This window comes from Perognathus longimembris, chromosome 2 (assembly GCF_023159225.1).
Source record: "Perognathus longimembris pacificus isolate PPM17 chromosome 2, ASM2315922v1, whole genome shotgun sequence".
NCBI lineage: Eukaryota > Metazoa > Chordata > Mammalia > Rodentia > Heteromyidae > Perognathus > Perognathus longimembris.
In genome coordinates, this window is record NC_063162.1 from 115500252 (window position 1) to 115525408 (window position 25157).

The following is a 25157-nucleotide window of genomic DNA, read 5'->3' on the forward strand; positions in this document are numbered from 1 at the left end:
TTTTGCTAGGAAAGAGATCAGCACTTGCTACAGACTTCTCTATATCACAGCGATATGACTTGTACAATCACTTGAGGAGGAGGAATGGGATCTGGGGATAATGTGATGACGAGTTGGAATTCCATGAAGTTACTGCAGAACAGGCATGTGGGAGTCTGCCCAAATGCAAGGAAGACACAATGCACTCCACATGAGCCTCTCACTACCTTTAGATAGAAGGCCTGCCACTGTCTTGGGACATGAGCCAAGCTACCTGAAATTAGAGTCCTCCATATGTCCTCCGCACACACTTATTGCTCACATGTTCCCTTTTCACAACACATTAGAGCTTCTCCACATAGGCCCTCTCACTTACACAAGGGTTCTAGCAATTGGCCTATGATGTCAGAAACTAGTACCTCTCTCTTCTACTCTGATGTTCCTCTAAGGACCAACTTCAATTTGTTTAACTATGACCTTATGGCACACTTGGCTGCTCCCAGTGGCCTTCATTGCCACAGCTAATCTAGGCCCCTTTGCCGTCTGCCCAAGGGACAAGCAAGCCCTTCTCTTAGGCCACTGCACAATGCAGCTGATATTAGACTACTATTTCCATCAAAACATTTGGAAGTTTGAAATTTGGAGAAGGACTGGGTAGGGACCAGGTCAACACTTCTCTACAAAGTTCTCTCTCTATTCAGAATCTAGAGATACATATTCAATGGGGAGATCCATATTCCTGTCTCTGGCCTCTCTCTTACTTAAAGGATGCTACTCTTGAAATTGTACCTGTGATTCATGGTTCCTAGCCCAAGGTTTCCACATGGGGAAGAGACTTTCTTATAAATGTCTAAGGCTGCTAAGAGGTTCAATTTGAGATCTTAGGGTTTACTTTAAGGTAAGTAATAATATTCCTTAATAATTATGGCAGGACACACACACAGCTCAGCATCAGTACTTCTTGTGAGATTTAGACTTAAATATTGCTACCTTTGGACTTTCTTTGTCTTGTTCTTTGAAATATAATCAATATATCTCATCATATATCCTTTCTCCAGTTTTCTGGTTTCTGAAAACATGATCAAGAAGTTAGGAAGTATCATTGCATATCTCTATTTCCTGAGGCAGCAAACCTCTTTCTCAAAGAGCCTTTGAAACAGCTCTGCCAGAACAAGCACCCAGTTTATATTAAATCCTTTTCCTCTGGCTCACACATCAAGATTCAGGTTAATTCTACAGCTTACCCCAGAACAGTAGGGAAGGATTTGCTTTACATTTATGTAACAGGAATTGTCATTAAGGTGGTTTTCATAGAACAAAGAAACAGCCTCAAAGGTAAATTCAGGTCTCTTTCTTCAGTAAAACTGAACAGCTGGAAGCTTTGAAATGAGTGTTTTTGTACTTTTGCCCATCAAGGCTTTCAAACGTTAACTCTTTGAGAAGCAGCTAAGGTGTCAGGCTGAATCAAGGAAGCCTGACACTGTTGTGGTTGACATTTCAGCTGTCTTACCACACCTGGCTATTGTCATTTATAGCCTAGGATTTAAATAATGGGAAAATCAGTGCCTCTTTCGGAACGTGCTTTACACAAACTTAGCATTGTCTAAGTTCTTCATTTTGCAGAAAGTCTACTATTATGTTGGTTTGCATGAGAGGGGGAGAGTGGAGGTAAGACATGATGTAATCATAAGGAATGATCCTTGCTCTTAGGGAGCTTAGAATATAGCTAAAGAGCTAAACATAGAGGTAAATGTAGGAATAAAACCAATTCTATATGTTGATTGCCAAATAATCTAAATAGAGAAAGAGAGGTAATATGAGACTTAGAGGAGATATAGATGAATTCTTTGTGTTTATTTATATAAATTTGTCATCTCATATAAAATTGAGAAATTACAGAAATCTGACAAAAAAGTTCATTGAGCTCTTGTATGGCTAGGTGCAGTGGCTACCTGTAACTCCAAGATGTGGAAAATGTGAAAGTCAGCCTAGGTAAAAAGTAAGATATTCCCAACTTTTTGAAAGATATAAACAGGAAGATCAAATTCTAAGGCCAGCTTGGGCAAGATTGCAAGACTTTATCCAAAATATAACTAATGATAAAGTGGCTGAAGGTACAGTTGAAGTGGTTGAGCACCTGCCTAGCAAGCTGCATAACCACCTCACCCCCCAAAATTAAAAAAAGCCAGATCCAGGTGTGCACATCTATAATTCTAGCACTCAGGACACTTAGGCAGGAGGATCAAGTTCAAGAAAGCCCCGAAGATACATAATGAGTTTGAGGCCAGTCTATGTTTCAGAGCAAGGCTCTGTCTGTCCTACCTAAAAACAGGGTGGAAAAAAAGCCAGTATATTAATTGCTTTATGGTATGAGATCATTGTGTATTTTATGTGCAATATATGTGAGCATCATAAAGGAATTAGATTGCATTATGTATGTCTTATGTTTTTTGTCACTTGACTTTCATTACATGAGGTCTTTAATCATTTTAAGCACCAGGATCAGGTTCTCATGGAAGTCGCAAGATGTGATACAGTACAGGTTAACAAAAAGAAGTGCTATAGACGAAGAGGGCTGATTCTGCTTCTCCACAAAGTGAGTTTTCATGTTCGTGCTCTGGCTAGGAGAACACTGGCTCTTAAGTTCTTAATACATGTGTAGCTTGGACAGCAGTCTCTACATGCTGGACACCATGTCAGGTGCTGCAGCTCAAGAGTGAGTTGACTGTGGCCCCACTTTCAGAGAAACAGATGGAGGCTGGCACATAAATGATGTACCTAGAACCCCTGCGGAAGCCCGCACAAGGCAGAAGCCATTCAGAGCACTGAGGAAGGCCCAGGGCATGGACTAGGAAGGGAGAGTGAATCAGCAAAGCCTGATTAGTGTTTTGAAGGAAAAGTAGTAATACACAATTGTGTAGTTCTGCAGGGCATGAGGACCTATTATACCAACCAATGGACATAAGAAAAAACTATCATAGTTTGAATATGTGCTACCAATTGGCTAGAACAAAGAAAATATCTGGCTTCCATGGTGGAAGGTGCTTTTATTCCTGAGAATATCTCAATATTTCAGAATAAAGCCCAAATGATCCATTGAATTCTTTAGTAGAGGAGCAATCTAGTCAAATGGTGATATAGCTGATGCTAGGACTCAGTATGTACTCAATGCTATTAGGCCACTTGGCACAATTTCCCAGGTTTTATCTCATTCTATGCATACAGATATAGATGCATACAGCTTGCTCTCAGAGATCCTAGAAGGAAATCAAGGCCACCTTAAATGGGACATTGAGGAGAGTTAGGTGAAAGGACTGTTTATGAAGTGGAGAGAAAAGTAAATAATTTCAAAACCCTGCTAGCAATAGCACTACTTCTACCCCTCTGGGTAAAGAGCTAAATTGGTTCTGGAACCTCCTGAGCACTAACTGGGCCTTCCAGGAGACTGAGTTATTGCCAAGTCTTGTCCAGCTGTGACAAATGCACTGACCTCACTTTTTTCTTTCCCTTTGATTTTGGCCTCTATGCCCTTCTCGGCCAAACCTGTCTTGACGCCAAGGACTCTGTAATTACCAAGAGACCTATTAAGGCCTCTGTTTAGTGAAAAAGAGTCCAGAAAGCATCAGGAGAGGCAAACAGAGATTATCCAGCAGAATTGTTGTATGCCTTATACAGTCAATGTAGTGGAAACTCTTCTGCTCAGATCACACAGCGTGTAAGTGGAGGTCCTGCCTGACCTGATACACTCACGTGAAACTGTCTCTTTATCATAGTAGCAGGAAGGACCAGTGTTTCAGCTGAAATGCCAACTAGTTCATTCTAAGATCCAAGATTCCCAAGAGTAAGGGCCTGAAAAGAAGGAAGGGAATGGATTAGAGATGGTGGAGGAAGTGGTTCCCTTACTGTTTAAAAATGGGTCATGATCATGATATAGAAAATACAGTGTATCTTAGACCCTTTGCTAAATGAGACCTGTGATGGTTCTTCTCTGTAATGATGATGATGTCCATTCATTTCATGCAATTCCAAATTGCCCAGTTTTGGACATTTGAAATTATGACATATATTTACTACATTAGCAATGTCCAACTCTGATTTCAGAATGGCAAGCATTTTCATCAGTTGTCACAAGCTATGTTTAAGATAATGAAAGTAAATACCTGCCTTCCTCTTAGCAGCTATTTCTCTCTAATTTTATTGCCTGAAATAAACAGTAGTGTTGAGACCTCAAAATAAATTGACTTCTCAAAAAGTATGACAAGAGAAAAGACAAACATAGCATAATTGAAAATAAGTGAGACAAGTTGGCTAGCAACTATAATAAGTATTAAAATAATTCAATATGACCCAAATATTTTTTCATAAAATTGGCTTAAAATTAATTAATTTTCATAATGTAGATGGTCATTTACTGTTACAAAAATGTAAAAACCTCTGAGTGCAAGTTTGAAAGTAGTGGCCTGTTTCCATCTCATGGAACATTAAAAAAAATTCTCTTTAGTCAAAGTACTTCCTCTCTCTCTCTCTCTCTCTCTCTGTGTATGTTTATGTATATAGACAAAATTATATATGTATGTACATATATAATCTGTAAATTGTAGCAAAAAGGACTTGCCATTTAACAAAGTAGTTTCTGAATACAATATATCTTAGTCAGTGTTATGCTTTTCAAACGTCTTACTCATTTCTTCCCTACCCATCCCTTCCTTCAGTAGTCCTAATTTTGTAGGATATACATTGGATTCTTGACTGTATCCTTCTCTTCTTCTCCTTTTCTCCCAATGTTTTTTATTACATACTTTTAGTTGGCTTTTACAATTGGCTTGAGGTTTCTGGGAAGAAATGGTTTCTTTGAGTTCTATAAGATAACAAGGCCTTCCCTTTCCCCTCCCAACAATTTCCAGGTCCGAGGACAAGATTGGGAACAAGGTATAGAAGGGACTCTAATTGCAGCTCAGTGATACTGACAAAGTCAGTATCAAGCACAAAAGATTATCTGTCCTCTGAAAAGTTCAAATCAGTCAAACACTCTTATATAGTATATTTTACTTGACTGCTGCAAATCCATCTAGCTTTTGCCATTATTAATTCCACTTCATTAGAAAAGAGCAGATTCCAAGTTCTTTCTCGTTTCCTTTAGGGCAAGTTAATGGGAATTATCATTTCTGAACCCTCATCTTAAATTCAGTAATTTTCTCAGCATAGTTAGATTGCCATGTTCCCAAGCACTTTTTCCACCTTTAAAGAAAAGGATGAATTAGAACCTGAAACAATATATATATATATGTTTACATTTAATATAAAATGTCTATATACTTGTAATCCTAGCTACTCAGGAAACTGAAATCTGAGGATTACGGTTTGAAGCCAGCCCAGGCAGGAAATTCTGTGAGACTATTATCTCCAATAAGCTACTTTTAAAAAAGCCAAAAAATGGCCATATGGCTCAAGTGTTAGAGCACTTGCCTTGAGCAAAAGAAGCTCAGGGACAGTGCCCAGGCCTGGAGTTCAAGCCCTAGGACCACAAAAAGAAAAAAACCCAAAAAAACTATATTGACACAAAAACTTCACCTGCTTTGGGGACTTCAAATGGGTTTGTTCTCAGACTCTTTTGTCATGTTATCTGTGTTGATTCATGCTGAGGTTATACTGAGCACTAGAGGGATTTCTTAGTGCCTCTGGAAGTGTTAGTAGAACAGATCTGAGGCCCAAGGACAAGTGTGAGCCAGAAGGTGAAATTTTGGAAGCAAATATTTATAGAAGGTAGTTGAAACATAACATTAGCCATGATGACTTACGACTTACACAGTGAATACATTTCAGAAAGCATTCTGTATGTTAATCAGTTTTCATCACTGTGACGGAATACCTTGGAAAAACAACCTTACAGAAGACAAAGGTACTTGGGACTCATGGTTTCAAAACTTTCAGCCACTCATCACCCAGCTCCATTGTCACAAGCTGTAGTGAGGTAGGACATCATGGTAGGGAGCATGTGGTGGAGCAAAGCTGCTTATCTCACGGCAGTTAGAGAGGAAGGGGTAAAATCAGGCTTCTGTGACCAATTTCTGCCAAATAAGTATCACCTCCAAGTTTCTGACATCTCTCAACAGTGCCTTTAAATTATGCATCTAAAAATGGATTAATCCATTGGCTTAGCTCTCATGATCCAATCACTTCCTAAAAACCCTAGTCTTAACACTGAATTAAAGACCAGTTGATCAGATAACATTTTGGAACATCTGCCCATTTGCAAATGATAACGTGTTGGGTTTCAGTGTATAGCCCTATACAAGACTAGTATTGTTGAAACGTAGGGGAAGATCCCAGAAAGAGACCAAGTCAATCCTGGTTAACTGTTCTGTGGCCTAGAACTAAAGAATGGAAGCATAAAAGTAGGGGAGTCTACTTAGACCCTCAGGGTCTAAGAGCATTAGTAAGAAAAAAAGCCTGATGAGTCTCCATTGTTTTATACTGAAGGGCTAAATGGCTTAAATTAATGCTGGGATTCCTGTTTTGTGGGATTTGTTCTCTGTTCCTACTGGAGGATAAAAAGGCTCAAGGTAGCATCAAATGTTATGTCTGTCAGCCATTTTATAGAGGTATGAAAAGGAATTTTTTTCATTGGGAAGTTGTTAGCTATGAAGCTCCTTAAATCCTCTGGAAGTCTAATAGTTTGCTATATTAGAATCAGAACAGCCCAGTTTTTAATCACTGGCTGTAAATCTTGAATAGAATGATTTTTCTCTTCTACTCTAAGATCTTTCACTACTTAGAAATGGCCACACTTCAAGACTGATATTCTGAATTGTTATGCAAGGCATTTTAAATGCCTGAAAAAACTTGTAAACCTTCAGCCAGAGTCACAGCATGTAAATAATGTGCACTCATCTGGTTAGCATCTCACTTTGCTTTTTGACTTTTAATTCAGACTAAACATTAATATAAGAAGTTTTGATACTCACCCATGAACTTCATCCTTTCTAAAAGGTAGTGTAGCTCTCTTCCTGTAGTGTAACCATAGCAACTGACCAGGAACAGAGAAAGAAAGCTTTCACACATACTGTGCTAATTAATCCTATCCTACAGTTTTCCTTCAGCTGGAAGATATGGTTTAATAAATTTTGCATGAGTAAGTGTGTTTGATTCATGAACTATATAAATACATAGCATCATCTTTACTAGAATGATTTAGAAAAGGTAGTCATATGATCATACTTAAAGAGTTCTGTCTTCCTTTTTTTCCCTCTTTTATATTTGCTATTGTTTTAAGAATTTGCTTCTTTTCTGAAAGTTTTAGGATTTATCTTACCTGAACAAAACCTTCATATTTAAGGTGAAAACCTCTTGTTCACATAGAACTCTTTCTAAATTATACTGTGTCAATATCAATTGACTATGTAAAAATGAGATTATGAGAGAGCTTTTTTCAAGCAATACAGCGAATTGTATCTTAAAAACATGATGTGCTTAGTTCTTAAGAATACAAGCCATTTTAAGAAATTTTGAAAGGTTATATATTTAAAAAGAAAAACCTTCTGACTGTTGTTTTAGGAAGCTATGTGGCCCATCTGAATGAAGTTGAGGCATTCTTTAACCTAAATATATAGAAAGGAAAAACTAATATAAATTAAGAAGATTTTTTTATCTTATATCTTCCACAAATAGTCAACATATATATGAGTATATATTCAACATATACATATATATATATATATATAATGTTTGATTTGAACCCACACATAGTATTTTGATTTTCACTCTAGGTTATCTTTACATTTTGTTTTTGCTTTATAACTATGAATTTCACATTTTTAAATGAGTAGCTTAGTCAGCTGAGCTGTCAAAACAAACTTTCATTCTCCTATCTCTCTAGAATCACCTAGCATCTGACAATAAGACCTAGGAATACCAAGGGAATTCAGCCTGTGATTTCTTTTTCATCTGACTTGACAATAAACCATGCCGTGAGTCAGATCCTATTTCAGGACTTTTGTGAGCTCTTTGGTCTCTGATGGAAACATTGTCTTTGAGGAGCCAGATGTGATGTGACTATCAGATTCTGGAAACACTTTCTCATCCAGATTGTCCTATTTTTTTCAGTTTTTCCTGAATTCAGTTAGAATAAAAAAGCCTGTGGAGAAAAATAAAAGGTTATGGAAATCTGTTGTTGAAAATGCTTATTCCATTTATATGGAGAAAAATTGAGTACCATGAACATGTAGGTTTGTGTGTAATCTGTACATTTTAATATGGATTATTTATAAGCATGAAGAAGCTTACAACATGCCATCATATTATTGTAAAAACTTCATTCCAGGAAAAAAAAAATGACTGCAACCATAGTTGAATTCATTAGACTTCTTTGCCTCACCGGCTATCCTGATTATGACTCTGAAACTAGAATGCTGTATTGAATAAACAGATACAGGTCATGGTCCTAAATGCTACATGAAAAGTTTTAATAGTCCAAGTATATGAAAATCCATACACCACAGTATATTGACTATTGAGATGTCTTATGTGCTTTAAGTATCATTGTGGTGAATTCTTTTTACTTATCATCAGCTTTCAATCACTGTAAAAAATACGTGTGGTAATTTACCTAAATTAAGGAAAGGTTTCATTTCATGGTTTCGAAAGTTTCAGTGTATGGTATGTTGTGGATCACATGCAGAGAGGCATAGCTTCATGACAGGGAGCATTTGTAGGAGCAAAGTTATGACTCATGGTAGCCATGAAATGAAGAGAAAGAGACAGCATCTGACACTCTCCTTTATAAGAATGTCTCCAGGAGCCCACTTCCTCCCACTAGGCTCTTCTTCCCACCTCAGGCCGGTGACCAAGTTTTCTAACATGTAGGCCTTTGGGGGACACTCTAGCTATATACTGCAGCACTTGGAGTTAATGAGCACAGCCCAGGTGCATATCTATTATAGCTGTTTTTTCTTTCCTTCAGAAACACTGTCTATAGGTTTGTGACTTAAAAACATCATTTGTTCATTGCAAAAAACTTGGAAGAGTATTCAGAATAACTTACTCACTTAAAAAATGGTGATCTTATGTTTCAGAAGTAAACCCCTGGAGATATTTACATATTTTTTCTGCCAGTCTTTTTAAGTATTTAAGAGTTACTAGGTCAAATTGCAGATACTGTTTCTGGTATTTTTGTGATGGTTTGCTCCGTGTTAAAGTTTATTAGACCAAGACATTTTAATTTATCATATTTTATTTCATCTTCTGAATTTACCAGATTTGACTATTCTTTTATAATTAATTTGTTGGTTTTCAAATAAGATCCCAAATACACAATTTCTAGTGTTAGATGAAACACAGAAAGCCAAGTTTTGTGGTCATTGCCTTTAGAAAACTGTTGCAGATTCACGCTACATGTTATAAAAAAAAAATGGTGACACTGAGAAATCTAATGATTGAAAGACTTTAACTTTCCAAATCCATATTTTCTTAAAAGTGTTAGCCCAAGAAACTCTTTCTGAACAGACTTGCAAACTTATAGCTATTAGAACTAGACTTATATGAAATAGGATTTGAAAAATCCCTAATTTATAAGCTTTCCTTTATAGCTAAGAGTTTATGAGATATTTTACTTTGCTGACATACTATTAGATTCATGACAGCAGTGCTTTATTTGCAGACATAAGCAAGTTAGTGGTTATTAGCTTTTGTCTAAAACATAGAAACCACAGTATGTTCTTTTCAACCTTTATGTGAGCCTTGATATTGAGTTCATGATTCTGAATTATGGTAGTTGAGATTGACCTTTTAAAATAGTCAGCATTCAAATTTAAAATCCTTGCTCTGTTATTGCCCTTTTAACTTCTATATGTTTCATGTAACCCACAGGTCTTGCAAGAGCAAAATCTGTTCCTAGTCATACATACTCCAATGAAGTGGTTACCTTGTGGTACAGACCTCCAGATGTTCTACTGGGTTCCACAGAATATTCCACCTGCCTGGACATGTGGTAAGGAGTGAATGCTCTATAGTAGCCAATCTATGTGCAATGCTTGCTCTGGGTCAAGTCTAGACAAACATCCTAACCATTTAGATGAAGATTGATGAAGCAGGAGTGGTGCCTGTGTGTGGCAGTTTCACTGAATTTTTACAACATGATTGGGAATGTTCCCTAATCAGTTTGCCTGCAGATGGTGTCTAGTAATGGCTCTTGATGGACAAGGGCAGAAATATTTTTCTAACTGTCAGTACTGTGATTATTTTCCCCCTCAGGGTCTTAATTTGTAGCTTTATTTTATAACAAGGAAGTATGTACCTACAAATAAAATAGAGTTGGAAGTAGCATAGGATATGTTTAAAGTCACAGAAAAGCTCAGAAAAATTTTTAAAATTTAGTTGTAAATGTTAGGAACTAAATTGGTTAATAATATACCACTGAAAACAGTTGATACTTATTACTCAAAATGGAATAAAGTGGTTAAAATATTATAGATTTAATTTTAGGAGAGTCTCAGTTTCAGGCAACGGCTCGACACAGATTAGAAATGTATTTTATGTGGCTCAATGACTGGTAAGAATAGTTAATTATTATTAATCATAGACTATCTGAGTTCTCAACTAAGTGTGACATAGATATAATAATTATATAAGGAAATTATCTCATTTTTAGCACTCAGGAGAAGCTCACTCATGGCTATCAAGCATGTCTTTTCTTGATTAAAAAAAGTTCCCTTTGTTAACTCACGATTGTACTCAATATAAAACCCTTTACCTAGTACATGGCCATTTTATCACAGAAATTATTTTCCTTGGATAATTAAGTGTCTGTCTTATAGAATTGCTACACAGTTTTATAGTGTTTATAACATCAGTGAAACTTCAGCATGTCTTATTTATCTTACTGTTGTATACTTTATTCTTCTGCCCCAGGGATCTTTGCTTTTAGGAAATTAGGCAATGCTAAGGTCTGAGTTCTTCCCTGTTGTGTTTGATTTAAAAAAAATGTAGTAAGAAAAAAACCAAGTTCCTTTCAATGTAAAACATACAGAAGACTTTCTCAATTTAGGTTTCAGCAATCCTCTAGGTATAGGACTTGAAGCCATTGAAAGTATAAGTAACACTTTATGTTTGTGTGACTGTTTTGGTAAAGCATAGGTATATAGCTTTCAGTAACATTATAAAAGAATTAAGGTCCTAAGACACTACAAATTTGAATGTCAAAATAAATCTAAAATCATTTTAGTAATATTCTAAGGTTCTGAGACTACAAATGATCATCTATCCATTAGTGGCTAAACAAATCCATCGTTATTCATCATACTTCCTTTATTTGTTTTTTTTATTAAGTTTTTTATTTAGTCAAAAAATTTCCCTAAGATATTTAGATCAATAGTCATAGGAGAGGAAAGGGTTAGAAATAAAGGCCAGTGAATCCATTTGGGTATCAGTTCCTAAGTCTCTCATTTTCTTCCTACTTCCTTCCCTTTGTTGAGAGTTAGGTATACAAATAATCATTACTTAATATTTTTGAGTTATGAAGAAGTGTTTTTCTCTAGTTTTGAATGTGGAAATTCTAGGTTGTCTCTCAATGAGTTCAGTTAAGGACTTGTCTAATAAAACCTATCTTAGGAACATTTGTGGCCTAAAGCCTGTTTTGCCTTAGTTTCTTGGCAGTTCAGCTAGGATTGTATCCTCATAATCATCAGAAGCTGTTTTTCATACACTAGTGACTAATTTTTCCAAAACTTATAAAAGTGCTTCTAAAATATAAAAAACTACATGAATCCAACTTGCTTGTATGTTTGTTTCTAATATATAGTATGTTTCGTAGTCTGTGTACTTCCCCAACCTTTTCTCATGGAAAGATGTGTGTGTGTGTGTGTGTGTGTGTGTGTGTGTGTGTGTGTGTGTGTGTGTATGTTCATTTTCTTATGAAAGATGGCTTAGGCTCTTTCTGCCAATTTGCTTTGAACAGAAGCATAATGGAAGCATAAGAAGACTATTATTTAAGAGGAAGGAAAGAAAACTGGTAGAAAATAGTAGACCCCAAATGCCCCTTTGTCCACATCCAAGATTATTCGTTGCCAAAAGCAAATAGCAAATGTGTTAGGCTTGAGTAGCTTCCCATGCTTCTTTTCACTCACTTCCAAGCCCTAAAACCTGAGTTGTGTCTGTGCTATGCCTGTCATTCTGAATCTGATTACATTCCCAGACATTTTCTAAAAGCCATTTTGTTATTTTGGTATAAGTCAGGTAAAATATATGTGTTTTTTCAGCTAGAGAGAAGTTCACAGGGCACTGATTTTTGCATAATCAATGACATCCATGCTGGGTATTCAGACACCTAGAAATGGGATTATAATTGAGTCATGGCTCAGCTGCACCAAAGAGAAGTGCAAATATTAACTTATGGACAATAGCAGGGAGGCAGGTGGCAGTAGTTTTAGGCTATTTTTACAGTTCATTTACCATTCTGGGGCAGGAGAGTAGTAACTAAAAACTAGTGATCCCTACACAGCAGTATATTTTCCAGGTTTCTATTTAAGTAGCCACAGGCAATAAAAATATTAATGAAGACACATACGAATTAACATTGTCAGTAAGTGATGGAAGTCGGAGCAGGCCTGGTTATGAGCTACTTCCCTAGTTCTTCAGCATTATGGGGAATGTGTGAAGACACTGTGTGATTGAGAACTCATCAGAAAGACAGTTTTTGATACTTTTGTCTGGAGAAGACCTATACAGTGTTGTACCTCTGAAAGTCAAGAACCTGGAAAGCCTTGGCTTAGCTTGTAAACCACAAAGACTTACAGGGTTCTGAAAACCCTATAAGAGGAATGGTTTTGTGAGTGTAGTTCTCCCTTTGCCCATAGAATTGCCTTCAGCTGTTGAAGTCATTGCTGTAAATAAACTTTTAATTTCTTTATAGATTCTCAGAAAGAATTTAGAGTTTGTATTTGTTTTCTGCAGAAGTACACTGTTTGGGATTATTTTAAGAATTTTTAATATCAAGTAATCCAATTATTTGTAGTTCTCTTCATGATGACAGTGCCTTTGGTGAGGGTAGAGAGGGTATCAGCTACATTTCTCCCCAACACAGTATGCAAAGAATGATAGTATGTCAGTCTCTTCCTTTCATATCTTTTAAAAAGCTAATTAACATATTAACTATGCTTGTCAAAATGTGAGGCAAATCATTTATAAATAAGCCTGTCAAATGTAATGAGATTGCATATTAAATCACCCGTTTCTCTATTACATCTCTGATTTAAGATTAAAATTAATTTATTTAACATTGTAGCAGCTGGGTGATTAAGAAAAATTTCCATACCAGTATGATATATAGGGAAAATTCTGCGTCGAAATTGATTTTGCATATATCAGAAAAGAAATTGCCTGTTTATTAAGTATTATAAAAACCATTTAGCATTGCCTTCTATTAAATAAGCCTAATCACCATACATATTGGCAATATACAAAATTCTGCCATCATCTTTAATGATCTCTCTTGAGAGAAGGAAATCTATGTAATAAAATAAATTTTCTAGGGCTCAGGCTTATTTACCATGGTTTTAAGAACGAATCATGAGTGAACTTTGCTACAACCTCCACCCTGAAAGTTATTTGTTCTATATAAGGTCCTGTGGTTTAATTTGAAACTTTAGTTATAAATAGCAGCATAAAAATTGATACTTTATTGGAAACAAACTGTATTCTTGACTCTGAATTTTAATTACTTACCTATTGTACCAGAATGCATTGAAAGAAAAGAAAATCCAGAGAGGCTGGGTAGTATAGTTAAGGATAGCTGAATGCAGCCAGCCAACATTCAGACTCAAGGCCAACCCACTCAAAGCCCTTTCTTTTTACAACATACTGTATCATCTTAAGATGATTTAGAATAAATTGGTCTTATTTTACTTCTTAAGCAACTGTAAAATACAAATAAAGTTTCTATTTTTTTCAGAGTATATTCTGTATTATGTTAGGTCCTTTTCATAGTTCAAATATATTGGATGTTTTTCACACCCAATGGCCTTTTGACTGTCTTTCTCTTCTGACAGAATGTTTTAATAGATTGTACTATATAACTTTATCAAGAAGTTCTTGAAATAAACTGAAATATGAGTCACTAAACTGAATATATCTTCATGGTACCACTGTCCGTGTTGGCACATATATTTCCAAATACAAGTCATTATTTACCACTGCCACCAAAATGAAATGACCTCATTTTAAAAAGAATGTTCATAAGAATGAGAATTCGAGTTTCTAAGCTCTATAAAGTCATCTCTCTGTCAACACTGTTTGCACACTTCTCATCAATCAGGAAATAAGACCAAGTAGGACATGAATCAGTCATTGTCAAATCTAATAGCTCTTTAAAAACTCTAGAGAATTGCTCAAATAATGCCCACTGTAAATGACTTGCGGTGGAATGCACCAAAGGAACAAGTGACATCCAGAGAGCATCCACATATTTAAAGCTGAGTTCCCAGTGTTAAACATAGTTTCTGAGCCCACTCCTGCTGCTCAAGTCTCTGAAATTTAAGATTAATATAGAGTTTAACATCACACCATGACACCTCTAAGAGTGAATAATCATTTTATAAGGATAATATACATAAGAAAATAATTTAATGTAGAAATGAGGACTTTGGTTGATCCAACATTGACTTTCTTAATCACTGCAGCATTTCTCTGACTAGCAATGTGACTACATAACACATGAGATTTTTCTCATTTAATGATAAAAATTGTGTAATGGTTTGAAAAAAAGAAAATGGTTTAAGTGTATGAAGTTGTTGCATTTCTTGTGAAAGACGATGTAGCAGAAGGAACAATTTGCTGAATACTTGTATCAGGAGAGATTTTGTGCATTGGGTGTTTAATTCACACCTGTGGTATTTAATACAAACTGAAAATCTTTTCATAATACTTTGACTATATTTTCTATGAATTATTTCTGTAAGTATAGTTTTATAACACTATGTTATTATTACATTGTAGAGTTGATACCAAGATGCTGAATTTAGTGATAGCTTTGGAATGATCAAAGGAAGCAGTTCATTTTCTCTTATCATACATGTAGCATAGCTATAATTTGTACGCCTCATTCTTAATGTATGTATGCATTTGTAAGAGAAGGGTTGTATATTTTTATTTTCAGTCAATATGTTTGGGCTATAGCTAGTGATAAATTATAATATGTATAAGGTGGCTTTGTATATTGATAATATGTATAAGGTGGCTTTGTATATTGTCTTCCTTACTATATAAAATTTCTCTTGTTTTTAAAAAATATTAGCTGACTGCCCCCAAACTGGTTTTGAATATATTCAAACCAGTTTGAATCTCAATAGCCAATCGCAGTGACTGTCATGTCATTATTATAACTTTCTGTATATTTATCTATCTCATTGAGTAGTGAGAATAACAAGCTTGCTTACATATGAAGAAAAATCCAACAAATACTGAGAATAGAATTTTTTTCAGCTCTTCGTATGTCACTTAACCAAGGCAAATATATTGTGTTTCTATTAGACTATAGCATCTGAGGGTACTATGGAATATAAAATAGAAAAGGAAGATGATAGATTTGGTTTTAGGGAGATTAACATAATGAGGTGTTATGATAGATGAAGACTTACCTTTCCTTTATCAACCTTGTCCCATTCCACTTTCACTTCATCCCCTCAATGTAAAATATCTTTTTTACTTGTAGTAAGTCAAGTATTGTTCACAATTATGCATCATTCCTTTTATGCCTTTTGCTTTCCTTGTACTTACTAATGACCTTATAACACTTTTAGTGTGTTGACTTCATTGCTACTGGTAATTATTTCTAGTTGTAAAATATCTGTCTGGTAGCTATCAAAACATGTTTTTTTCAAAGACTCATCAAAAACTCTTATCAGTCTCATTTAATTTTTCATTGCTTTTTAAGTTTATACATCTTTATGAAGCACACTGTGTTAAGTGAATCCATTATGCAATGTGTGTTACTCATATTAGGGCAATACACATTTTGATCTCTTCAACCATCTTTTTTATGTGTTGATAATTTTGCACTCTAATTGTTATTTGAAACCCATCATAGTTTGTTTTGTATCATACTTATTCTACTGTGCAAAAAAAATTGAACACGGAGCACCTGTTTGGTTACCTATACAGATTTCTTTGATGAATCTCCCCCGATTTCCTTACCTTCCCATTTCCAGTGAGCACTATCCATTTCATTCTTCTACCATTTGATTTTCTCAATATTTCCCTCCCTCCACTTTTTCCTTGACACTTTCTTCTGTCAGAATGCAGCTTTCTTGCCCTAGAATACTTGAATATCTGTCATCCTAGAATGCTAATTGCTCCCTACTCCCGGTTGTTGAAGTTTCTTTCCATTTTTTTCTGTCTTTTGTGCTGCTCCATTCCCTGGATCACTGATGACTAGAAACTGTTTTGTCTGCTGTCTTCCAATTCAAGCAAAAAGCAGAAGGAGACAAAATTAGTGAAGAAATTCTTCCCTAATTTTTCCATACTTTATTACTGATTTCTGAAAAGGTTTGGCTATACTCTCTGTTCATGAAGCTCCTCTTGCTTTATTCTAGCTGTCATTGGACTCTAAAAACATACAACTGTTCATTGCTAGAGAGCATTGTCTTTAGTTGTTTGGCTTTCTTCTCTCGTAGCTTCTGGGAATTTCAGTATGTTCTTATTTCAACATGACCTCTTGGTAGTCACTCCTGGAATGGGTTTTAGAACTTTGCTGATTGCAGATTTCTATATTCTGTATTTCATGTCTTCCTCCTTAAGTTTCTAAAGAAGAGATGCATTTGGGCAGTGTTCAATACTTTAATTTTACAAGACAGTCTTTTCCACACAAGACTGATGAAGTTTGAATTAGAATATAATTAATAATACATTATTATTGCATTTATATTCTAGTATTCTATTGTGAATATGTATATCCTATTCCAGCTGTTAGTATTGTTAATCATACGTAATATACTTGAATGTAAGGCTGGTTTTCCTCAGAATTTTCAGTGTTTTTTATATTTCTGTACAACTTCTGATATTATTGCTAAAAAGACTAATTCTATTCTGATTCTTAGTCATTTTTAAGTCCCTCACATATTTCCCTGGAGAGTTTTAGGTTCTTCTCAATCTATTATCTTCTGCAATTTCGTGATAAATATTTTGGTAATGTCTTGGCCTATTGCTGATGAGTAGTATCTATTCAATATAAAGACTCTGATGTTTAAGTTATTTAAAAAGACTTACTTTCAGAAAACTTATGCTCACTTAATATTGGAACTCCTAACGTTCTTCTATATTTAAAATAATTCTTTTCCCTTATTTTACAAATAACTATCTTCCTATTCTTCCATTTTTTAAATAATTCAGTATATTCGTACATGTATTTTAAATATATGATCATATATACACACAAACAGACACATAATTGCTTCATCTTCCTTTTCCTTTGATCTGTGTTGGAAACTTTCTTCAAACAGAGGTATAGAGATGTTAACTGTATTTACTTTTATAAATATGGCACTATAAATCTGTATATGTATGAGGGACCAACTGAGTGGTCAGTTCATTGCATCATATTCAAACAAAGACCTAGACTTTTTCAATGAGAGATTCTCATATATCAGGGTTGAAGCATTGTTCTCGAATCTTACTCAAATGCTGATTCCTGGTAACTGACATCTCAAATCAGAGTATACGAAGGGAACTAATAATCATACAAAACAATGAACACTTTCCACTGGAGTCCCTTTCCTCATCTCAGTGCTCTATCCTGCTTTCTCCTGCAAGGGACTTTCACCCTCAATTTGAGCCTTGGGGATTCTTTTTCACGTGCTTCACTGCTGTTTGTTTGGGGTGAGGTGGGAGATGGAGGAGACCTAGGGATCAAATGCTCTTTCCTATAAACACTCCATTCTGCACCCTATTCCAGCTGTTAGTTTCATCTTCACGGTCTTTACCACTTGTGCCTTCAAGTCCTTATCATTTTCTTAGTTTTTGTAGTTAAATTCTCTAACTATAACATCAAGTTTTAGTTGCTTGTGATATGCATAAATCGCTACACCTTCATTCACATCTGCTGAAAACAGGGTTTACACATCTGTTCTCACAAATGTTTCTTTTATTGTTGGGTAAAATATTGTTTCTTTTTTTTAAAAAAAAAACTTTATTTTCTGACTCACTGTTGGATAAATCTGTAAATCCTTGGGTTTTTGTTTTTGTTGTTGTTGTTGTTGTTGTTTTTGCCAGTCCTGGGACTTGAACTCCGGGCCTGAGTACTGTCTCTGGCTTATCTCTCCTCAAGGCTAGCACTCTACCACTAGAGCTACAGTGCCACTTCTGTCTTTTTCTATATATGTAGTGCTGAGGAATCAAACCCAGGGCTTCATGTATGTCAGGCAACACTCTTCCATTAGGCCATATTCCCAGCCCAACCAAATCTTGTTTCTTGATTGATACTTTTGTCTCTTTGGAAAGGAAAACCAAGAGTAGGCACAATGTGTTTTGTGCCCTGTTGTTGATAATAATTTATGATTCATTGCTTTAACTATAAACAGTTGGCTGCTATAGGGCCTTTGCCCTACAGAAATGTTTGGTTTTGCTGAGGCACAGATTGCAATGTCAGGTATCAGTGAGCCAGTCTGATCTCATGACTGCCAATTTCTTAGTGGAGTAGCAGAAGTTTATAATTTTTTCTGCTTAACTACTAGAGAAATAACATCTTTATTTGTGAAAGCAAACTTTTACAAAAGCCATATACTGGTTGATAAGTTAATGATGGAAAGAAATAAAGTGTGAAGTCATAATTTTCAAAAGATAAATATTTTACATAAACTCAAAGAATGAGCTGAATTAAATAGTTTATTAGATATATGAAATGTATGGATCCAGTGTAAGCTTGCTACTAAAACAAGTGAAAAGACTGAACATGGTAGTACAGATCTCTCACCCCAATTACTTAGGAGGCAAACACAAGAGAATCAAAACTTTATCAAAATTTCAGACCAGCCAGGTAGGGCACAAGGCTCTACCTGAATAAAAGGAAAGGGTTTTGGGGGGTATTCCTCAAGTGGTCTGCCTGAGTTCATTCCCCAGTCTGACAAACAGAACAGAACAAAATAAACAAACAAAATATTAATAAATCTCCTTCAACAAATGTTCCAACCAATAGAAAGTTTCTAGGTCAATGAGGCTGAAAGATAGAATGCTAATTTACATGTGTAGGAATGACATAATTGAATGGTACTGTGAATAGATGAATACTATGAGCCTTTATAAACACCATCTAGTGAAAGTAGTAAGGAGCGTAAGATGTGTACTTTGTACTGCATATTAAAGGATGTAATTGGGAATTTCTGTGCTATTATGCCATTTGTGAGTTAATTCCTCAGTGTAGTACATTGCTGAGGTAATGAATTATATTTTTATTCACTAATATTCTTCTGTGTAAATAAATATACCTTGAATATACTAGTAGCCTTTGTGATTTTTAATTGCTAAATTACATAATAAGCTTAGGGTTTGGTGGGTATTTTAAAAAATTTTGTTCTTCAAATTTAGATTTCTATTGGAAAAAATGTTATTTGAAAAAGCAAAGACATAAAACAATAATTGAAAATTAATTAAAGCCAAACACATACAGTAATCTATTAGTGTCCATGAAACAGTTTGCTAAATTCCATTTTAAAAATGCACAATGAACATGGTTGTGCTGGTAGCTTTAGTATAGTTCAGCAAACTCCAAGTTATAGAAACAAGCAGTTTATCATTGTTGTTATTATTTCTAACACACTATTTGAAATTATTCCTTTTTTGTTTATCTTCCCTATGGTTTAGCCCCTGCTGCCACTGTATTTGATTTTGGTACCTAGGTATTTTATATATGATTGTCTGAATCAGGGAAGGGAAGGGGAATATTAAAATGGTGAGACAAAGGATAAACGGGGAACCAATGCAACAGCAATACATATAAGACAATATGTTTTAAATTAACTGTACAAATTGAGGATGGGGATTGGGAGGAGGAAAGATGGGAGAAAAATGAGGGAGGAGGTAACAAGTTTGACAAGAAATGCACTCCCTACCATATGTATGTAATTGTAACCTCTCTGTGCATCATCTTGACAATGAAAAATTAGAAAGTAAAATAAACAATAAAAAATGCACAAACCCCATCATAGTATGTGTCAAGTACTTAATAATTATGAATGACGGTATGGGTAACTTAATGTTTCTTGTGTACATGTAGGTAGTTGATCTTTGCCTATGGCATTTGTATTTGTATTGCTATGTGAGATAGATTCCTTGAGTGATGTATTCACCTAGTTGTACTTTCTCAGAGCCTGCTAAGGCTTTTATCATTCTTTGTGATTAATAATTTGATAATTTAAATAATTCTTACTTCATTGCTAATTTTTACCATGCTTGTTTTTGAAAATTGAATATATTCATAGCCTAATTGGAGCTTGAGTAAAAATTATAGCAACTATATGAACTTTCAGTTAATTGTCATATTCAATTCTAACATATTCACCTGTCTCAGACTTTTAATAATTCTGTGAAATCAATTGATAATTTTCTTGTTGTCTTTTCCTATGGTCACATTAAACCCCCTAAAATCTGAAGATACTTGGTTATACTTCTCAAACTCATTGTTAGGTGATGGCACAGATAAACAGCAACAACTTAAAAAACCAAATGTACACAAAACACAAAGAATAACTCTAAACTTCCATGCAGTCCCCTTTCCACAGAAATTTCTATCCTTCCCTCCCTCCTGCCTTCACCTCCTTCCTTCTCCCTCTTCCACCAAAGCTTACAGAATGTTCAAGAGTAAAAAGACTGGGGCTGGGAATATGGCCTAGTGGCAAGAGTGCTTGCCTCCTACACATGAAGCTCTTGGTTTGATTCCCCAGCACCACATATATGGAAAACGGCCAGAAGGGGCGCTGTGGCTCAGGTGGCACAGTGCTAGCCTTGAGCAGGAAGAAGCCAGGGATGGTGCTTAGGCCCTGAGTCCAAAGCCCAGGACTGGCCAAAAAAGAAAAAAAAAAAAAAAAGAGTAAAAAGACTGGTCCATGCTCTCAAACAGTGTCCAGTAGCTCTATTCCATTTCACAACTGCAACTGTAGTTGATGCTTGGTGTCCAGTCCATACTGGAGCTAGTCTGTGGCTAGTCTTTGGCAGTACTGCAAGAATGCCACAACTTTCACAAAAACCGGGAGCATGAGGATTCACAGTAGAACAATCTTTGCCTCCTCATTTGTCATACCTTATCTAAGATATAGATGAGTGTCACACATTACTGACAAACATTTAACAGTTATCCTGATTTGTTGGGCGTGTATGCCTATGGTCCATCAAAGTTTTTCTCTCACTTTGATGACTGGATCTAAATATATCAACTAAACATATTTTAAAGTGAAATTCAATATTATCCTTGTAGGAGAATAACTTATATGAATTTTTCAATTGTGAATTCTTTTCCATGCGTATTCAAATATGGTTTCTCAGAAGAGAACATTTAAAATGTCTTTGCTTTGAACTTTAAGATAATTACCTATGGACAAACTTTTCTCATTAATTCACTACTTTATTGCACAAAGATCAATACATTTACAGCCTTGAAATGTAACTTTCTTATTCTGCATAAGCTTTTACATAAACAGAAATTATAGAAGTATAAGTGTTAATAATTTGCTTTTACTTTTTCAGCATGGTTTATGCTTATTCTTTGGAAGTTATCTCTTCCTTCAGTGTTGAAAAACATACAAATAGATGCTGTTCAATGCAACATTTTGCAGTATATATAAATATATGCATATATGTATTTGTTTAAAGTACTCCTCTGTAAAGACATTCCTCTACATTTTTATATATTAAGACTGATTTTTGGATATTATTACTAGCTTCTGGATATTTCTGAATATTTCCAGTCATCTGTTATAACCTGGGGCTGCTATTTTGATAGTTTCTCTAGAGCCTTCACTATCCATACTTACATATTTTGAATTTCAAGCATTTTTGCATTAACAGCCATCAATTTCAAGGATGCAGCACATGGTAGTAAATCAGGATAGTTTTATTATTCCCTATGTCCAAATCTCTAATTTTGAACATATGATTTTAGTTTTATCTTTATCCCTGCTAGCATTTGTATCACTTGAAGAGAAAACAAAGTTGCCATATAAGTGTCCTCTTTATTCTGATCATACTCACTTGAGAAACACATGGTTCTAACTAGGGTGTCATCATAGCATAGTGAAGTGATTTCCCACCCAGGTGAGAAGTATAGTTTCTGATACTTTATGTGCAAATTCAAAACATAGTTTCTAGTTTTCTCTCAGATCCTTCTGTCTCTAAATTTCAGCAAACTCTACTGCTGAACCATAGGTTTCCATGGAGATGGCTAGAGTTTCTTCTGTCTTATAAATGAAGTTAGGGTTGAGCTATTTTTGTAGAATTGATGAATTGATTTTTAAAATGTTTAATTTTATATGGTAACATAACTTCTCAATCAGTCATCTTTCTTTAGTGCTGTGTCATGTGTGAACTCCACAGACTAATTCATACAGTTTGTTTTTCATTCATTCATTTATTCCTTTTAAAGTTACAGAACATTTTATATCAGGCATTATGCAGTCCTCAAGATATAAGAATAAGAAAGAACTGATTTGTTTAGTGAAGGTCAGAGGGGTTGACAGTGTCAGGATCTGCAACACATTTCCATTGAATAGAGTGGAAACTGTGAAGTAGAGGTGGAGATTTCTCTTTGATGGAGGACTAGGAGAAGTAGTGGGCAAAGGGCACTTCACTCTGTGATGGGGAACCATCCTGACCTGGTGGAGCCATTCCTCTAAGTCCACAGTGCTCAGATTAAAAACATGGACCTGGACAGTTACCACAATGAGATATGATAACTGATATTGGTAGCTAGGTATAGTGATGACAGATGGCATTTAGGAAGCAGGTAGAGAGGAAGAAAGGAAAGTAGGAAAGAGGAAGTGGATAGAGATCAGTATGGAATAGTATGTAGGAATATTTAAGATATGACAACTTCACTTGTGGTGCATAGTTAAGGTAAGGTAAGGATTCAGTTATTCTTGGGTTTCTGGCTCAGATAACTCGATGGTATAGAAAATATAGATTGCCATCTGATTAGAAAATATACATACATACATATTACTTAAACTGAAGGAACAAAAAAATATCAATTGACTTTAAGGAATGTGTTGTATGCGGCTGGCACTGGAAGATGATTGGCCTTCTTGGTTTTCCTTGTTAGTTTTATTTGGATGTGGACTCTAGTCATGGAACTTCTAGTTGCCTGCTTGGGTCCACCCTGCAGTCAACAGTAGGCATCCCTGAGACTTGACTTTTCTGAAGTACATTAGCTTTCTGTACTTTCTTCTTTACTTTTGTTTAATGTTTATTCTGATGTATTCAGTTTTTAATAAGTACGCCTGTAACCAAAGTAATTTTGATAACTCACTTGAAAAATAAGCTTCAACATTTCCCTTTATATCAAAACCTTATTGCTTTGAATCAAATATTTTTCTAAGAGGGGATTTTACTCACAGTCCAGGATTTTCTTTTCATGGCTTGAGAATGAAATACTCTATAGAAGTATTTGACTAAGATATATCGCACCTATCGGTGCCTAATGAAGCACTCACTGCAGTAAATGATGAGTGACAGTTTAATCAATTCAGTTCCTTCAGTGTCACCAAGGGTATGCTGGAATGTAATTTTTTAGTCTTTTACTTTTCAACTATATTGAATGCCAAAATGAAAAGATCACATATGTTACAAATGGTACATTTTCTTAGAGGTTATAGGAAACAAAAAAAGTTGGTTTTTAATTTTTTTTCCTTTAAAATCTGATTGCTTAAAAAAACCAAAACCTCTTTGGTCTATTTTACAAGCATATACATTCCTTCACAGAAAAATGAAGTAATATATGCCTGCCTTGGTGGATCAGATAACTCCAGTTTTCATTGCATAATGGTTTATTTCAGTGAACCATGCCTAAATAAAATTACCTGCTAGGTTAATGAATGCAGAGGCTTTCTGAGTTACCCTGGCATCCCTGTGTTACATTTAGATTGTGCTTTGCTCTTAATCTAATTTATTTTATTGATCTACTCTTTTTCTTTCTATTACTTTGGTGAGGAGCTAAGTATGTTTTCAGAGAATCAGTCTGAGTTAACAAAACAGAGTAACCAAGATTTCTTTAGATTCTTGATCTTCAGTATCAGAATATGAGAGCAGCCACTTTAGTATTACCTAGAAGCTTGCTAGAAATACAGAATCTAAGTCAGGCTTCAAAGTACACTTAAGAAATCAGAATGCAGATTCTAACCAGATTCCATGTGACTAGCATACACATTAACCAGGGAGAAGTGCTGTTTCCAGTGCTTTTTTTTTGGATGGACACAGGGGCCTTGAGAAATTTCTGGTGCCAGCATAATGTTGAAAGGGAGAAAAGTAAGAGCATTAGCTTGCACTGAGTTATGGTTTGGCTCATCTGCTTGCCTCCTGTCAGAAGCAGCTTGACAGTATCTTGATCTACAAGCCTCTTTCCAAATGTTTTGACAATGCAGATGGTTCTCCATGACTCTAAATAATTCTCTGAACTTTCACAGAAGCCTTTTGCCACTTTCAATGTGGAAGGCTCCTATGGGAAGAGGCCTCCTGCTGTGACAGTGGCATCCACTGTCCCCTCTACATGCAGGGAAATTCACGGTGGGCTATGTTGTGATTTCTCCTCGGCTTTATGGGTAAATTCTGCCACTTGGGTGTGAAACACTCACTCTTATTGAAGTACTTAGGAATATTAAACTTTGCTAATAAATGGATGAAATTAGAAACCAGAATTAATGCAACTTTTTAGAGATTTCAACTGTACCATATTTAAAAATGAAATTATTCCTGAATTGCTTATTAAGCAAGCTTAAACCAAACATCCGTTCTGAGAATTAGGGAAGGAATCACAGGATTTTACTTTTTTTAATTAATGCTTTGGCTAAGACCAAAATTAGACTAGCATCAGGGAAATAATACCACCTAGGTATTATTTTATTTTTCTTTACATGGGATAATGGTTTATTGGATTCATTAACATCATGTAATATAACAACAATATCTTCCTGAGAAAATTGAGTTATGTAATG

At 35.3% G+C, this 25157-nt stretch overlaps 1 protein-coding gene across 5 annotated transcripts in view; it reads left to right on the forward strand.

Annotated features, from left to right (window-relative positions):
- The window catches only part of Cdk14 (cyclin dependent kinase 14), a 511316-nt gene that overhangs the window by 286011 nt on the left and 200148 nt on the right, over positions 1-25157 (forward strand). For all 5 annotated transcript variants that reach the window (XM_048339985.1, XM_048339984.1, XM_048339983.1 and 2 more), the window contains one exon: positions 9844-9964. In XM_048339985.1, coding sequence (XP_048195942.1) covers positions 9844-9964 — 121 coding nt within the window. The remainder of the gene's footprint in view (positions 1-9843; positions 9965-25157) is intronic.